This window comes from Oratosquilla oratoria, chromosome 39, assembly GCF_046742065.1.
Source record: "Oratosquilla oratoria isolate Oo_2021 chromosome 39, ASM4674206v1, whole genome shotgun sequence".
In the NCBI taxonomy this organism is placed as follows: Eukaryota; Metazoa; Arthropoda; class Malacostraca; order Stomatopoda; family Squillidae; genus Oratosquilla; species Oratosquilla oratoria.
Window position 1 is genome coordinate 5,784,485 of NC_134815.1, and position 13,384 is coordinate 5,797,868.

The following is a 13,384-nucleotide window of genomic DNA, read 5'->3' on the forward strand; positions in this document are numbered from 1 at the left end:
GAACTCTTGGCAGCGATTTAAGGACTCGGGAAAATATACACACACACATATATATATAGATATAGATAGATAGATAGACAGCTAGATAAATAGATATTAGATGTACCAAGTCAACAGACCTCATCAGACAAGATTCACATAAAGACTTGACTTAAGAAATCTACACAAAACACGAAGACAGATATCAATAACTGACGAAGAAGAACTTGAGCAGAGTTACTTTCACTCAAGTAAAAAGAGAAATAAAAAAAGAACAACAACGAAACTCTTTCGGACCCAAAAACGTCAAGAATTATCTGTCTTTACGCCCGTCGGAGCTTCTGCATGGGAAGTAACTAATCTGCTTAAGATTAAATTAATCTCAATGCGGTGAGTCAGGTAAAGGGGGGTGGTCTTCTTGTCTTCAGTGGAAGAGAGTGGAACAGGTGGAAGGGTTAGTGGACTGTGGAGCAGAAAAACTAGGGAGATTTCTATCGCAAAGGTTTGCAGGTAAAAACCGAGACGGGCTTACTGTGTTGAGAGGTTTTCGTGTAATCATTGTTCAATGACAATAATGATGTCAGTGTTCCTTTTACTGATAACCCAGACTTCATAACCAACCAAGGATCCTTTAGACGTGTTTCTTAGGCATGGTTAGGTTAGGTCAGGTTAGGTTAGATTAGGTTAGATATCAACGTGACTGTCACGTGAGTGGAATGACTTCAGTCTTGTCAGGTCAAAAGGAGTTCTGGTCGGAGTAAATGGCATGGTGATGACATCATACGCGTGACGTCATAAGAGTGACGTCATAGATACAGGGACTTAGGCCCGGGACCGATTCTAATAGGTTCGCATCGACGCCAGGTCATTTTAGTCATCCCAATTCTGACAGCTGCCAGGCGACTAACTGTACATCTAAATTGGGTCCTTGAGAGACAGACGTCGATCTCGTAGGGGGGCGGTAGGGGTGGTTGGGTGGCTAACGACTTCGAGAGCCAGGTTCCTCCTCCTCCTCCTCCTTGAGCGCGTCTCCCGAAGAAGGTCTCCTTCCTTCCTGCCGAGGGTCGAGGTGCTTGCATCAGCCTCATTAACCGGGTCGCTACGCAGGTGCGGGAGGTACTCCATCCGCGGCGCGACGGCGTGGGGCCCCCCAGATCGGTCAAAGCCCCTTCAGCAGCCCCCAGAGTCCTCCTAGGGCCCCGCCTTTATCCCCCTGGTCCCGCCGAAACTCCAACAACTCCCGCGCCAGACCACGGACTGTCAACGTCGACTCCAGTCAGCACCTCACAGGTATTTTGGGATCCTCTCCCCCCCCCCCCGGGGCACCTGGGTGGTGGCCTTCCCCCCCCTCCTCCTCCTCCTTCCCAAAGAAAATGGTTAACCTTAAAAGAAAATGGGAATAATGTGTAGTGTGATATATAAGCATAGATAAGGGATTTGTTAACGTAGATGTAGTAGTATCCCCACAACCCAGCCCTACTTCGTGATAACCTCTTCTAGTTTAACACGGTGATACGTGAGGTATGCCATAACACCTTCGTGGTCCAGACACGAGGAACACCGTATCACACTCCACATCCCCCACCCACTACCCCAACTCCCCCTTCCCCGTCAACTAATCCGCTTGTTTCGGCCCCCACGGTAACCCTAACTCACCATTCTCTCTCTCCGTAGCTTTACTCTCCCCAGAGGAGAAGTCAACTCACCAGGGGTCCAGACTTGTCCGAAAGATCAGATCTCTGTGGAGTGTCTTAGGTACTGACCCGGTTGGCAGGTGGTGACGTACACTGGTGTGGTCTTGTGTTTTGGGTGTAAAGCTAGAAAACTAGACCTCTAGTCTCAAGGAATGGTTGAAGTAGACTTGGCACCGCATACTAGATTTGGCTGGTAGACTGAAGAGTGCGTCCACACGTGCTGTCAACAATGTAGCCAACATGTAGTCAACACGTGGTTAACATGTCACCAACATGTGGCCAACATGTCACCAACACGTGGCCAACATGTCACCAACACGTGGCCAACATGTCACCAACACGTGGCCAACATATCACCAACACGTGGCCAACATATCACCAACATGTGGCCAACAGATCACCAACATGTGGCCAACATGTCACCAACATGTGGCCAACATGTCACCAACACGTGGCCAACATGTCACCAACATGTGGCCAACAGATCACCAACATGTGGCCAACATGTCACCAATATGTGGTCGACATGTGGCCAACATGTCACCAACATGTGGTCGACATGTGGCCAACATGTCACCAACATGTAGCCAACAGTCACCAGCATCTAGCCAACATATCACAGACATGTAGCCAACTCAAAGAAACCTATCATAACTAAAGCAGAGGGGAGTTTCTCTGCTCTGAATGAAATCTCTTTGGCGTTAGCGGTATTAGAATCAGCGGATGGTTTGCAGCATGTTGGTGACATGTGTGCGTGTGGACAAGCTCGACATTTGGGTTGTAATTGCAATTTTGATTTTCCTTTTTTTCGGGTTGCACCATAAGTAGAACTGCAGATTTCCCCCCTGCACACCTGACTTTGTCCTATTTTTTCCTTAGAAAGTTCTAGAAAGAAGTATTCTGTCTATCTATAGTTATATACTATGGATCTGTGTGATTCTACTTTCATATATTTTCATCGCCATTTTTTTAATTGTTAAATGTGTAAAAATTTATTTTTGTATAAAAGCGAATAACATAATTTTTAGCATTGTTGTTTGTGTGTGTATTTTTCCACCATAGATGCATTTTTTATATATATAAACTTAATTTTAGTTTTATTCATCAGGGATGATATTATTTACTGAACATGTAAGAATTGTCAACATTATCATTATTATCCCAGTGTTTTATTATTATTGTGATGTTAACTTTCTATGAGCAGTGGCGTCATATTTGTGTATGTTGATTGTCACAATTCCCATACGTATGAATATTAGTTTAAGTATGTGTATGTTTGTGTGTGTGTGTGTGTGTGTGTGTGTGTGTGTGTGTGTGTGTGTGTGTGTGTGTGTGTGTGTGTGTGTGTGTGTGTGTGTTTATTTATTTGTATTACACAAGATAGTTACTCTTGTTAGGTCCTGTGTGTGTGTGTGTGTGTGTGTGTGTGTGTGTGTGTGTGTGTGTGTGTGTGTGTGTGTGTGTGTGTGTGTGTGTGTGTGTGTGTGCGCGCTCGCGCGTGCTTATGCGTCTTTATGGTTCGTGCGTTTGTGTATTTGTGTTTGTGTCTGTATGTGTGTATGCATTCATTGTGTGCGTGTGTGTGCGTGTGTGTGTGTGTGTGTGTGTGTGTGTGTGTGTGTGTGTGTGTGTGTGTGTGTGTGTGTGTGTGTGTGTGTGTGTGTGTGTGTGTGTGTGTGTGTGTGCTTGCTTTGGTACAAATGGAGTCATTAGTTCTCTACCGTTCTGTCAGTTTCATGTTACAAACATCACATTTGTTGTTAGATAGTTTCTTAAATATCTATACACTATTTACACTATAGTGTAATGTATTTATTTGTATAGAAAACATACAAGACTGTTAACAATAAATGCTACAGTTCGTAGTAAATCCATGGAGAGGTACAATTTGCGGCCGCGATTCTTCGATGTACAAATGGACCTGACCCCCTATACACCTAAATGCTACATTTATGGAATTCTGTTTACAAAAGAAATGTCGCGAGAGAACTGCTGAATAAAGAAACGTTTTAAGAAGTGTTGCAAGAAATGCCTGTAGATCGAGTGCCATTGATTCATTCTAAGCTAGTGTGCACACGCGTACGCGCATGCATTAGCTACACGACGTCAGATCTGGTGGTATCAGCAAGCTTCAACGGACCACCCATTGTCTGACCCGACCCGCGGTCAGTTTGGCTTGACCTTAGATTCAACCGTCGGCCATACAGATGACGTTATGCAGCTGAGGGCCTGAAGGACCCCTTTCTGAAAGGATTTCTTAGAGTCCGAGACCCCAATTCCGTCAGTTATTTACATATTTCCAGTATCGCTCGCCTTGATGGAATTAATGAATAGTCTTAATGAGGAATTTTGATGTTCGCTGACTGAGCGGGTTAGAGCGTCACTATTTGCGGCGGAGGTGGAGTTGACGGCGATTTGAACCCTGCCACTAGCGAGTTGGACCATGATATTTCACTCTACAAAGTCCTCTGTAAGGGGCATCGTCCTAGCCTCCTGATAGGGGGAGTTCGCGATGTTAAGCCGAATTATCACCATTAATGAGTTATATTAGTGATATAATTGATAACTGTGATAATAAGGATAATGTTGGCAAAATGTGATAAAAATGTGATTTTTTTCCGAATCCTCCCTGAAGAATGACTATTTTTTTTTTTCTTTACTTTATTCTATTATTATTATTATTTTGCTTTGTAGTGTTTTGGATCTTGTGTTTGGGTATTTGGCCTTCCTTTGCGTGGCTTCCCTGTCTTGGCGCAAAAAAAAAAATAATAATAATAATAATAAATAATAATAATAATAATAATAATAATTAAATAAAATAAAATCCTCCATTGCGCTGGTATGCTTTAGATATTTTGTTATGGTCAGTCCACGTCGATTTCCTTCGGGTGAGGAGGGACTGACGGACCCTTTTAATGAGGCCCTGTTCACACTAGCAGTTTGAACCACGCGGAAACCGCGGCGGTACCGCATAGTCAAGAAAAGAAAAAAACTGCGCGGTTGTGTGTGGACGCCTCCATTGACTTACTTTGTAATGAAACCGCTAGTGTGAACAGGGCCTTGCGGACCAATGTCGTTAAGTCTCAGCCCAAAACAAACTCAGGGTAAGACTTATCGATGTTATGTAGCTGAGGGCCCGAAGGACCCCTCTCTGAAAGGGCTTCCGAATGTCCGAGACACCAGTCCCGTCAGTCAGAAGCTCAGAGGTCAACCCTCATCCCAATGGAATCGCTGGGAATCGCCAAAAACAAAATAAATAAAGTTTGTTGCTCTTTTCCCGTAGCGTCTTTGAGCAGACTCCCTAATACTCCCTAATACTCCCTAACCATCACCCTACACCTTCCAGACGACGACTGCGATGCCGAAAACGACACCAGCGCCGCCTCAGCCACCAGCACAGCCACCACGACGACAGCCACCACGACTATCGCCGCTGCCGACTCCACCACACCGCCGACGGAAGGAAGCGGCGGCGGCAGCGGCGGCGGAGCGGCTGCGGGGGGCGGCGGGGCTGCCGGCAAGGATGGAGGAGACCTTTACATGCGCCTCGGGCTCCTGTTGGGAGAGGGAGCGCAGCCCCCCACAGCCACAGGAAGGCCCCCCCGCGCAGCCTCCTCCCACACCTCCTACAGCTCGCTGTCGGCCTCGTCTGAAGTCAACACGACGGCGTCCAACAACACGAGTCCTGTTTCCACACTGACAGGTGAGGAGGTCTCTCTCGGTCTCTCTCTCTCCCTCTCTCTCGGTCTCCCTCTTTCTCTCTCGGTCTCTCTTTTGGCCTCTCTCTCTCTCTCTCGGTCTCTCTTTTGGCTTCTCTCTTTTGGCCTCTCTCTCTCTCTCTTTGACCTAAGATATTCGGAGTGGAGATCGCATGGTTATGCTCCACAGAAGTATATTTCATTATTATCATCATTGTTATTATTTTTGTTATTACTATTTCTAGGAATATTATTGTTCTCCTCCTCTCCCCCTCTTCCTCCTTCTCCTCCTCCGCTTCCCCCTTTTTCTTCTCCTCATCCTCCTTCCCTCTCTTCCTTCCTCGTCCTCCTCATCTTCTTCCTTGTCCCCCTCTTCCTTGTCCCCCTCTTCCTTCACCCTCCTCTTCGTTCTCTTCCCCCTCTTCCTTGTCCCCCTCTTCCCTCCCCCTCTTCCTTCCCCTCCTCCTCCTCCCTCTCTCTTCCTTTCCTTCCTCTTCTAACCCACTCCCCCTTCAACCTCAGACCCTTCCTCCTCCACTTGATCCCTCCTTCTCCCCTATAGCCCCTAATCCTCTCCCCCCAAAAAAAGGAGGCTAATTCCCTTCCTAGGGAGATTCTCCCTCTAAAGGAGCCTAATTCCCTTCTCAGGGAGTAACTCTCCATTCACGATCTTGCTCTTCCCTCCTTCTCCCCTATACGCACCTAATCCTCTCTCCCCTATACGCACCTAATCCTCTCTCCCCTAAAGGAGGCTAATTCCCTTCCTAGGGAGACTCTCCCCCTAAAGGGGCCTAATTCCCTTCTTAGGGAGTAACTCTCCATTCACGATCTTGCTCTTCCCTCCTTCTCCCCTATACGCCCTAATCCTCTCTCCCCTAAAGGAGTTTAATTCCCTTCCTAAGGAGACTCCCCCCCCGTTCACAATCTCGCTCTTCCCTCCTTCTCCCCTATATCCCCTAATTCAGGAGGCTAATTCCCTTCCTAGGGAGCCTCTCCCCCTAAAGGGGCCTAATTCCCTTCCTAGGGAAAATTTCCCCCCGTTTCACGAACTCACTCTTCTCGACTTCGCAGGATCTTCCGAGGCGGAACTTCGACTCTCGGGAGGGCGGGACCCTTCGTGCGAGAGTATGAACTCCCTTATGTCCCACGGTGGAGTATCCTCGTCCAACGGATCCACCGCCTCGCCCACCACGACTCCACGCAGACACTCTGTCACCAGTAAGTAGTACTCCCACTAACTCCTTCTGAGGGAGTAACCGTCTTAGTTCTCGTGTGGTTTTCTTAATCGTTCTTCGTTTGCCTTCACTCTTCAAGATTATTCCCAACTCCTTTTCTCCTTTTTCTCTCCTAGTATGTCCACTCTCTCTCTCTCTCTCTCTCTCTCTCTCTCTCTCTCTCTCTCTCTCTCTCTCTCTCTCTCTCTCTCTCTCTCTCTCTCTCTCTCTCTCTCTTTCTCACGTAATGTACTACTAAGAAATTGTGTTTAAATAATATTGTTTGATGTGTTTAGTATGTTCTGTGTCACCTTCCAGGACAGACATACGAGATAAAAGTGAACAGAGCATAAGGGTTATCACACTGGGCTAGTTTTCCTTCAACCTCCGACTAATCGGCGATACCGCCTACCTCCAGCACTTTTTCCGCCGTCAAATCACTCTGGCAATCTATTTTGTTTTCTCAATAAAAATGCTGGATATGCTGGAGGAAGATTATTTACCTCCAGCACGTCAGACTCCTTCCCGGAAGCTGCGGGCTGCATCTTTGCTCCAACAGTCGGATGAAAAAATAGCCCAGTGTGATAGTCCCTTTAGGTGTGATGTGTTTGTCTTCAATGTAGGATTTCACTGAACTCACGATACTTGGTGGAGTTCATATACGTGTGCTATTAACTCGCAAACACACACACACACACACACACACACACACACACACACACACACACACACACACACACACACACACACACACACGAGCTCTCATCCGGGAGGTTAATAACTGTCGACCATGAGTCAAACATGTGATCCAAGACCATGGTGAATCACACACACACAAGCACACACACACACACACACACACACACACACACACACACACACACACACACACACACACACACACACACACACACACACACACACACACACACACACACACACACACACACACACACACACACACACGGCTTGATGGTGTAGTGGTTAGCGTCGAGGATTAGCGACGGCGCAGACCCAAGTTCGAGCCCCGCTCAGGACTTGAAAGCTTTGCTAACACTGAAAGCCAATACTGTCCCCCTTGAGCAAGTGTTTGGTATGTATATGTGAGTGTATCCGTGTGTGTGTGTGTGTGTGTGTGTGTGTGTGTATGTGTGTTTGTGTAACCGTGAGTGTGTGTGTAACCGTGTATGTGTGTTTGTGTGTGTGTGTGTATGTATGTATGTGTGTGTGTATCCATGTGTGTGTGTGTGTGTGTGTGTGTGTGTGTGTGTGTGTGTGTGTGTGTGTGTGTGTGTGTGTGTGTGTGTGTGTGTGTGTGTGTTTGTGTTTGTGTGTGTGTGTGTGTGTGTGTGTGTGTGTGTGTGTGTGTGTGTGTGTGTGTATGTATGTGTGTGTGTATCCATGTGTGTGTGTGTATCTGTATGTGTGTGTGCGCGTTTGTGTGTGTGTGTGTGTGTGTGTGTGTGTGTATGTGTATCCTTGTCTGTGTGTGTGTGTGTGTGTGTGTGTGTGTGTGTGTATGTATATGTGTGTGTGTGTGTGTGTAAACGTGTGTGTGTGTGTGTGTGTATCTGTGTGTGTGTGTGTGTGTGTGTATCCGTGTGTGTGTGTATCCGCGTGTGTGAATCCGTGTGTGTGTGTGTGTGTGTGTGTGTGTGTGTGTGTGTGTGTGCGTGCGTGCGTGCGTGCTCGCGCGCTCACGACACTCCCCCTTACCCACTTGACCCATGCCCAAGCCCATACCCACCCTAACCGCATGGACTGAAACTGACCGCACGTCGGCGTCCTCCTCCCCCCTACAGCCTCGCAGCCGGGCCAGGTGGAGGAACTGAGCTTATTCGGCCGGCGCCGGTCTTCGGTGCGGAGGTCAGCGCGGGCAGGCCAAGTGAAGGGCCCGATAGACCCCAAAGGTAAGGTCCTCAGCAACTTCGGCGGCTGAAGTTGGCGGTTTTGTCCTTGAGTATGTCATCGTTTACAAAGGAAGTTTCTTCCGCGCCAAAGGTCAGGCGTCATAGCAACATTGAACCTTGTTTTATCTCAGCATAAGGTCATTAGTCCTTTAAAGTGGCAACGCATACGGCCCTTTGTCCAATAGTGACCTAATTCATGTCATTCAATGTCCTAAATTAGTCATGCAATGACCTAACTTAACCCATAAAGTGACCTAATCACAGTAATTTCAGTCCTATAGTGACTTAATTTGGTCTTACAATGACTTGATTTGATCCTACGGTGACCTATCTTAAGTCTTACAATGACCTAATTTAAGATATACAGTGATCTAATTAGTCCTGCAATTACCTAACTTAGTTTTACAATTACCTAATTTCTACGGTGACCTGACTTGGTCCTATAATGGGAGTCCTACAATGACCCAACTTAAGCCCTACAATGACCCAACTTAATGTCCTACAATGACCCAACTTAAGTCCTGCAATGACCCAACTTACGTCCTGCAATGACCCAACTTACGTCCTGCAATGACCCAACTTACGTCCTGCAATTACCCAACTTAAATTCTACAATGACCCAACTTAAGTCCTGCAGTGACCCAACTTAATTCCTGCAATGACCCAACTTAAGTCCTGCAATGACCCAACTTACGTCCTACAATGACCCAACTTACGTCCTACAATGACCCAACCTAAGCCCTACAATGACCCAACATACGTCCTACAGTGACCCAACCTAAGCCCTACAATGACCCAACCTAAACCGTACAATGACCCAACATGACCTCCTCCTCTTCTTCGTCCCGCAGTGCGATTTGCCAATTACCGTGGCCCCCAGCTGAGTCTCCGCCCGCTCTTCTTCGAAGTCCCCCAGCAGGATCCGGACCCGCTCTTCATCGGGCGCGCCTGGCTCTTCCGGGAGATCGAGGCGACCCTCCTATCGGAGGCGCCAACGAACCGGGGCATCGTCATCACCGGGAGCGTCGGATCCGGGAAAACAGCCGCAATCCTCCAACTCGTAGAGTACAGCTGCTTCGGCAGGAAGCGGGAGGAGTCTATATATCAAGGTAGGTTCTTGTGCGGGGAGGAAAATGGGCCCTGGATGGCCCTCAATAAGAGTAACAAGGGTTTTTTTCTTTCTACAGATATCACAGAAGTTTACTTAGACCAGGGTGGTGAATAATAATGATAATAATCAATAATTAATAATAATAATAATGATAATAATAATAGTAGTAGTAGTAGAAGAAGAAGAAGAAGAAGAAGAAGAAACAGGATACGAACATAAAGCGTCTCACTTCGACTTTTCTTCTTCACAGACCCATACTCGAAGAACGTACCTACCTACGGCCGCCTGGGCGTCCCGACCGATGGTATTCGATCTCTAGCGGGGCGAGTGGTCGCCTACCACTTCTGCCAGGCGGACAACTCCCCGACGTGTCTCGTCCCCGACTTCGTCCACTCCATCGCCGCTCAGCTGTGCCAGGCGCCACAGCTCCAGTCCTACCGGGATCTCCTTCTGGCGGAGCCTCAGACGCAGTCCCTCCTCGCCATGGCCGCCTGCATCGTCGACCCGAGCGCGGCGCTCATCAAGGGCATCCTCGAGCCTCTACACAACCTCCGCCGGCTGGGGAAAGTGGGGAGTGACCCGCTCGTGGTGGTGGTAGACGGCCTATGCGAAGCCGAGTACCATCGCCCGGACCACGCGGACACCTTGGCCTCCTTCCTCGCCAAGCACGCCGTCAAGCTCCCGCCCTTCCTCAAACTCGTCGTCACCGTCAGGAGTCAGCTGGCCGAGCTGACGCGCCTCCTCCCCTTCCACAGGGTCACTCTCGACCCGGACAACCGGGACATCACCGCCGATCCGGTGTCCCGAGACCTCACCGACTACGTGACCTTCCGGTGCACGCATTCCCCGACCATCCGGAACAACATCACCGTCCCGCAAGGGAAAGTGGAGGGCGGGTCCTCGCAGCACCGGTTCACCCAACACGTGGTCCTCCAGAGCCGCGGATCGATGCTCTTCCTCAAGCTCCTCCTCGACCTGATCGAGCGAGGGCACTTGGTCATGAAGTCCGGGTCGTTCAAGGTCCTGCCGCAGACGCTGTCGGAGATCTTCCTCCTCCTGTTCAACCTCAGGTTCCCGAGCGTCAGGAGCTTCGAGAAGGTCCAGCCCATCCTGAACGTCGTCTTGGCGGCCCTCAACCCACTCACCCTGCCGGAGATCTACCACTCTGTGAACGCGGGGCTCCTGTACAAGTTCCTGCCCTGGAACGAGTTCCTGAGCCGGTTCAAGGTCCTCAACTCGTTCCTGGTGAAGCGGCTGGACGAGAGTTACATGATCTTCCACCCGGCACTTCGGGAGTGGCTCGCCCGAAGAAACGAGAACGAAGTCGGGAAGTTCGTATGCGACCCCCGCGCAGGTCACGCCTGTCTCGCCCTCCGCATGTCCCGCCTCGAGTGGCCCTTAGACTCGGAGGCCACCCTCGAGCTCGGCCACCACATCCTTAAGGCCCACGTGTACAAGAACATGGCCAGGACCTTACCACTGTCCCCACGAGATCTGCAGGCCCTCTGGCTCGCCCAGTCCGCCCATAACGTCTCGTCTGCGCTCGCCTGTACACGGAATCTTTACACCCCAAATACAAAGGTCAGTCCCTCAGTCAGTCAGTCATTGAGTCAGTCAAGCTGTCATTTATTCAGTAAATCACTCAGTCTATCGTTTTTATTCTATTTTTATTTATTTGTTTATTTATTTATTTTATTTTTTTCTGACCCCGTGTATGTTTCTCCTGGACAGGTGTCCCGACTGCTCTTACTAGCCGGAGCGTCTCCCGATTACCCAAGCGATCATCTCCACAACGCGCCCATCCTCGGTGTCTGTTCCCACCAAGGACACCACGAGATGGTGGCCCTACTTATCGAGTTCGGCGCCGATGTGGGCCTGGCCAACAGCGAAGGGTCCACACCACTGGGGCTGGCCGCTGCCAAGGGCCACTGCGACGTCGTCCGGCTTCTGGTCCAGGCCGGGGCGTCCCTCACGGCCAAGGACCGGAACAACCAGACGGCGCTGGTGCAGGCTGCGGCAGCGGGCCACCTCAACGTGGTGGGTTACCTGCTTTCGTGCGACTGGCCAGGTCCTCACGACCTCCTCCGGAATCAAGCTCACCAAGCCCTGGTCGCCGCCGCCGCTAACGGGCACACGAACGTGAGTTCTCTTTCTTTGTCTCTCTCTTTACCCCTTCTCTCTATCTCTATCTATCTCTCTGTTTCTCTCTTTGTCTTTATCTCTGTCTGTCTCCCTCTATCTTTATCTCTTTTTATCTCTATGTCTCTCTATATTTATCTCCCTCTCCCTCTCTCTCTCTCTCTTTGAAATTCTCATGACTTAAGCAGACAGGTTTTAAGAAAGCGATAAGACCTTTATATATTATGTTATTTTCAAACACACTTTCGTCTTTTTTAAATTTATTTTCCCAAAGTTTCTTCCATCTTTAAAGAAAAAAATCCTTATCAAAATCTTCGTGCACCGATTTTTCCTTTCTCTAAGTTCTTTTTGGCCTCGACAGGTCCTCGAGTTCCTCCTCGACATGGCGGAGGTGAGCGTAGACGGCGAGGACAGCGTCACTGGCGAGACTTCCCTGACGATGGCCGCGGGCGCCGGGCACACCGCCCTTGTGGCCACCCTCCTCCGAGCGGGCGCGTCGATCACCAAAATCAACTCGCGGGGCGCGGCGCCCCTGACCTGTGCCGTGCGCCACGGCCATTACGAGGTGGCCAAGCTTCTGCTCAGCCAGGGCGTGGCCGTGGAGAGCGCGGACACGGGGGGCAGGACGCCGCTGATGGTGGCAGCCGCCGAAGGACACCTCGGCCTCATGGAGCTCCTCCTCTCTCGGGGAGCCTCCATCTCGCGCACAGACCGCGAAGGACTGACGCCCCTGAGTTGGGCCTGCCTCCGAGGGCACGTCCACGCTGTCCAGTACCTGGCCGACTGCGGGGCGGACCTCAACCACGCCGACAAGACCGGGAGAACTCCCCTCGACCTGGCTGCCTACCAGGGAGACCCGATCGTTGTCCAGTTCCTGCTGGATCGCGGCGCCCTTGTGGAGCACGTGGATATCCACGGTATGCGGCCGCTGGACCGCGCCATCAGCGCCAGGAATGCCGCGGCCGTGCAGTGCTTCCTCCGGAGAGGCGCCAAGCTTGGTCCTGCAACGTGGGCCATGGCAGCCGGAAAGCCGAACATCATGTAAGTCTTCTTTTGTTGGGTCTCTGTCCCGAAGATACACGTACACGCGCACACACACACACACACACACACACACACACACACACACACATACACACCTCTCTTCGTAGCTTTCTAAGTCTTTCTCTGTGATAACGCCTTTGAGGAACTTTGAGGTCGCAGACTCTGATAACGCCTTTGAGGAACTTTGAGGTCGCAGAGGATTAACTCGCCTTGCTCTTCTTCTCCCCCTTCAGGGTGATGCTGCTGAACAAACTGCAGGAGGACGGTGTGGCGCTCTGCCGGAAAGGGCGCCTCAAGGAGGCCGCCCACCGATTCTCTTACGCCCTCCGGAAGCTCCCAGTTGGCGAACAGCAGGAACACGCACAGACCTTCCTCAACCTCAAGCTGCACCTCACCCTCAACCTCTCGAGGTGCAAGAGAAAAATGAACGTAAGTAGACCACGCCTGGGTTCGTTTAATCTTTTATAAGAACATAAGAATTAAGGAGACTACAAGAGACCATAAGGCCTACAGTAAGCTTGTCCATGTCCATTACCACCTGTCATTCCCATCCATAAAGTTGTCTAACCTCTTTTTAAAACAACCGATAGTTTCA

General features: G+C 49.9%; 1 protein-coding gene across 10 annotated transcripts in view; it reads left to right on the forward strand.

Moving 5' to 3' along the window:
• rols (zinc-RING finger and ankyrin repeat domain-containing protein rolling pebbles) overlaps nucleotides 1-13,384 on the forward strand; it is a 158,942-nt gene that overhangs the window by 141,121 nt on the left and 4,437 nt on the right. For 5 of the 10 annotated variants that reach the window (XM_076176471.1, XM_076176479.1, XM_076176476.1 and 2 more), the window contains 10 exons: nucleotides 1,087-1,269; nucleotides 1,654-1,734; nucleotides 5,020-5,376; nucleotides 6,443-6,589; nucleotides 8,388-8,495; nucleotides 9,347-9,604; nucleotides 9,857-11,187; nucleotides 11,338-11,745; nucleotides 12,107-12,786; nucleotides 13,023-13,218. In XM_076176471.1, the coding sequence (XP_076032586.1) occupies nucleotides 1,087-1,269; nucleotides 1,654-1,734; nucleotides 5,020-5,376; nucleotides 6,443-6,589; nucleotides 8,388-8,495; nucleotides 9,347-9,604; nucleotides 9,857-11,187; nucleotides 11,338-11,745; nucleotides 12,107-12,786; nucleotides 13,023-13,218 (3,749 nt within the window). The remainder of the gene's footprint in view (nucleotides 1-1,086; nucleotides 1,270-1,653; nucleotides 1,735-5,019; nucleotides 5,377-6,442; nucleotides 6,590-8,387; nucleotides 8,496-9,346; nucleotides 9,605-9,856; nucleotides 11,188-11,337; nucleotides 11,746-12,106; nucleotides 12,787-13,022; nucleotides 13,219-13,384) is intronic. The other 5 variants (XM_076176478.1, XM_076176481.1, XM_076176477.1 and 2 more) reach the window with 4 other exon arrangements.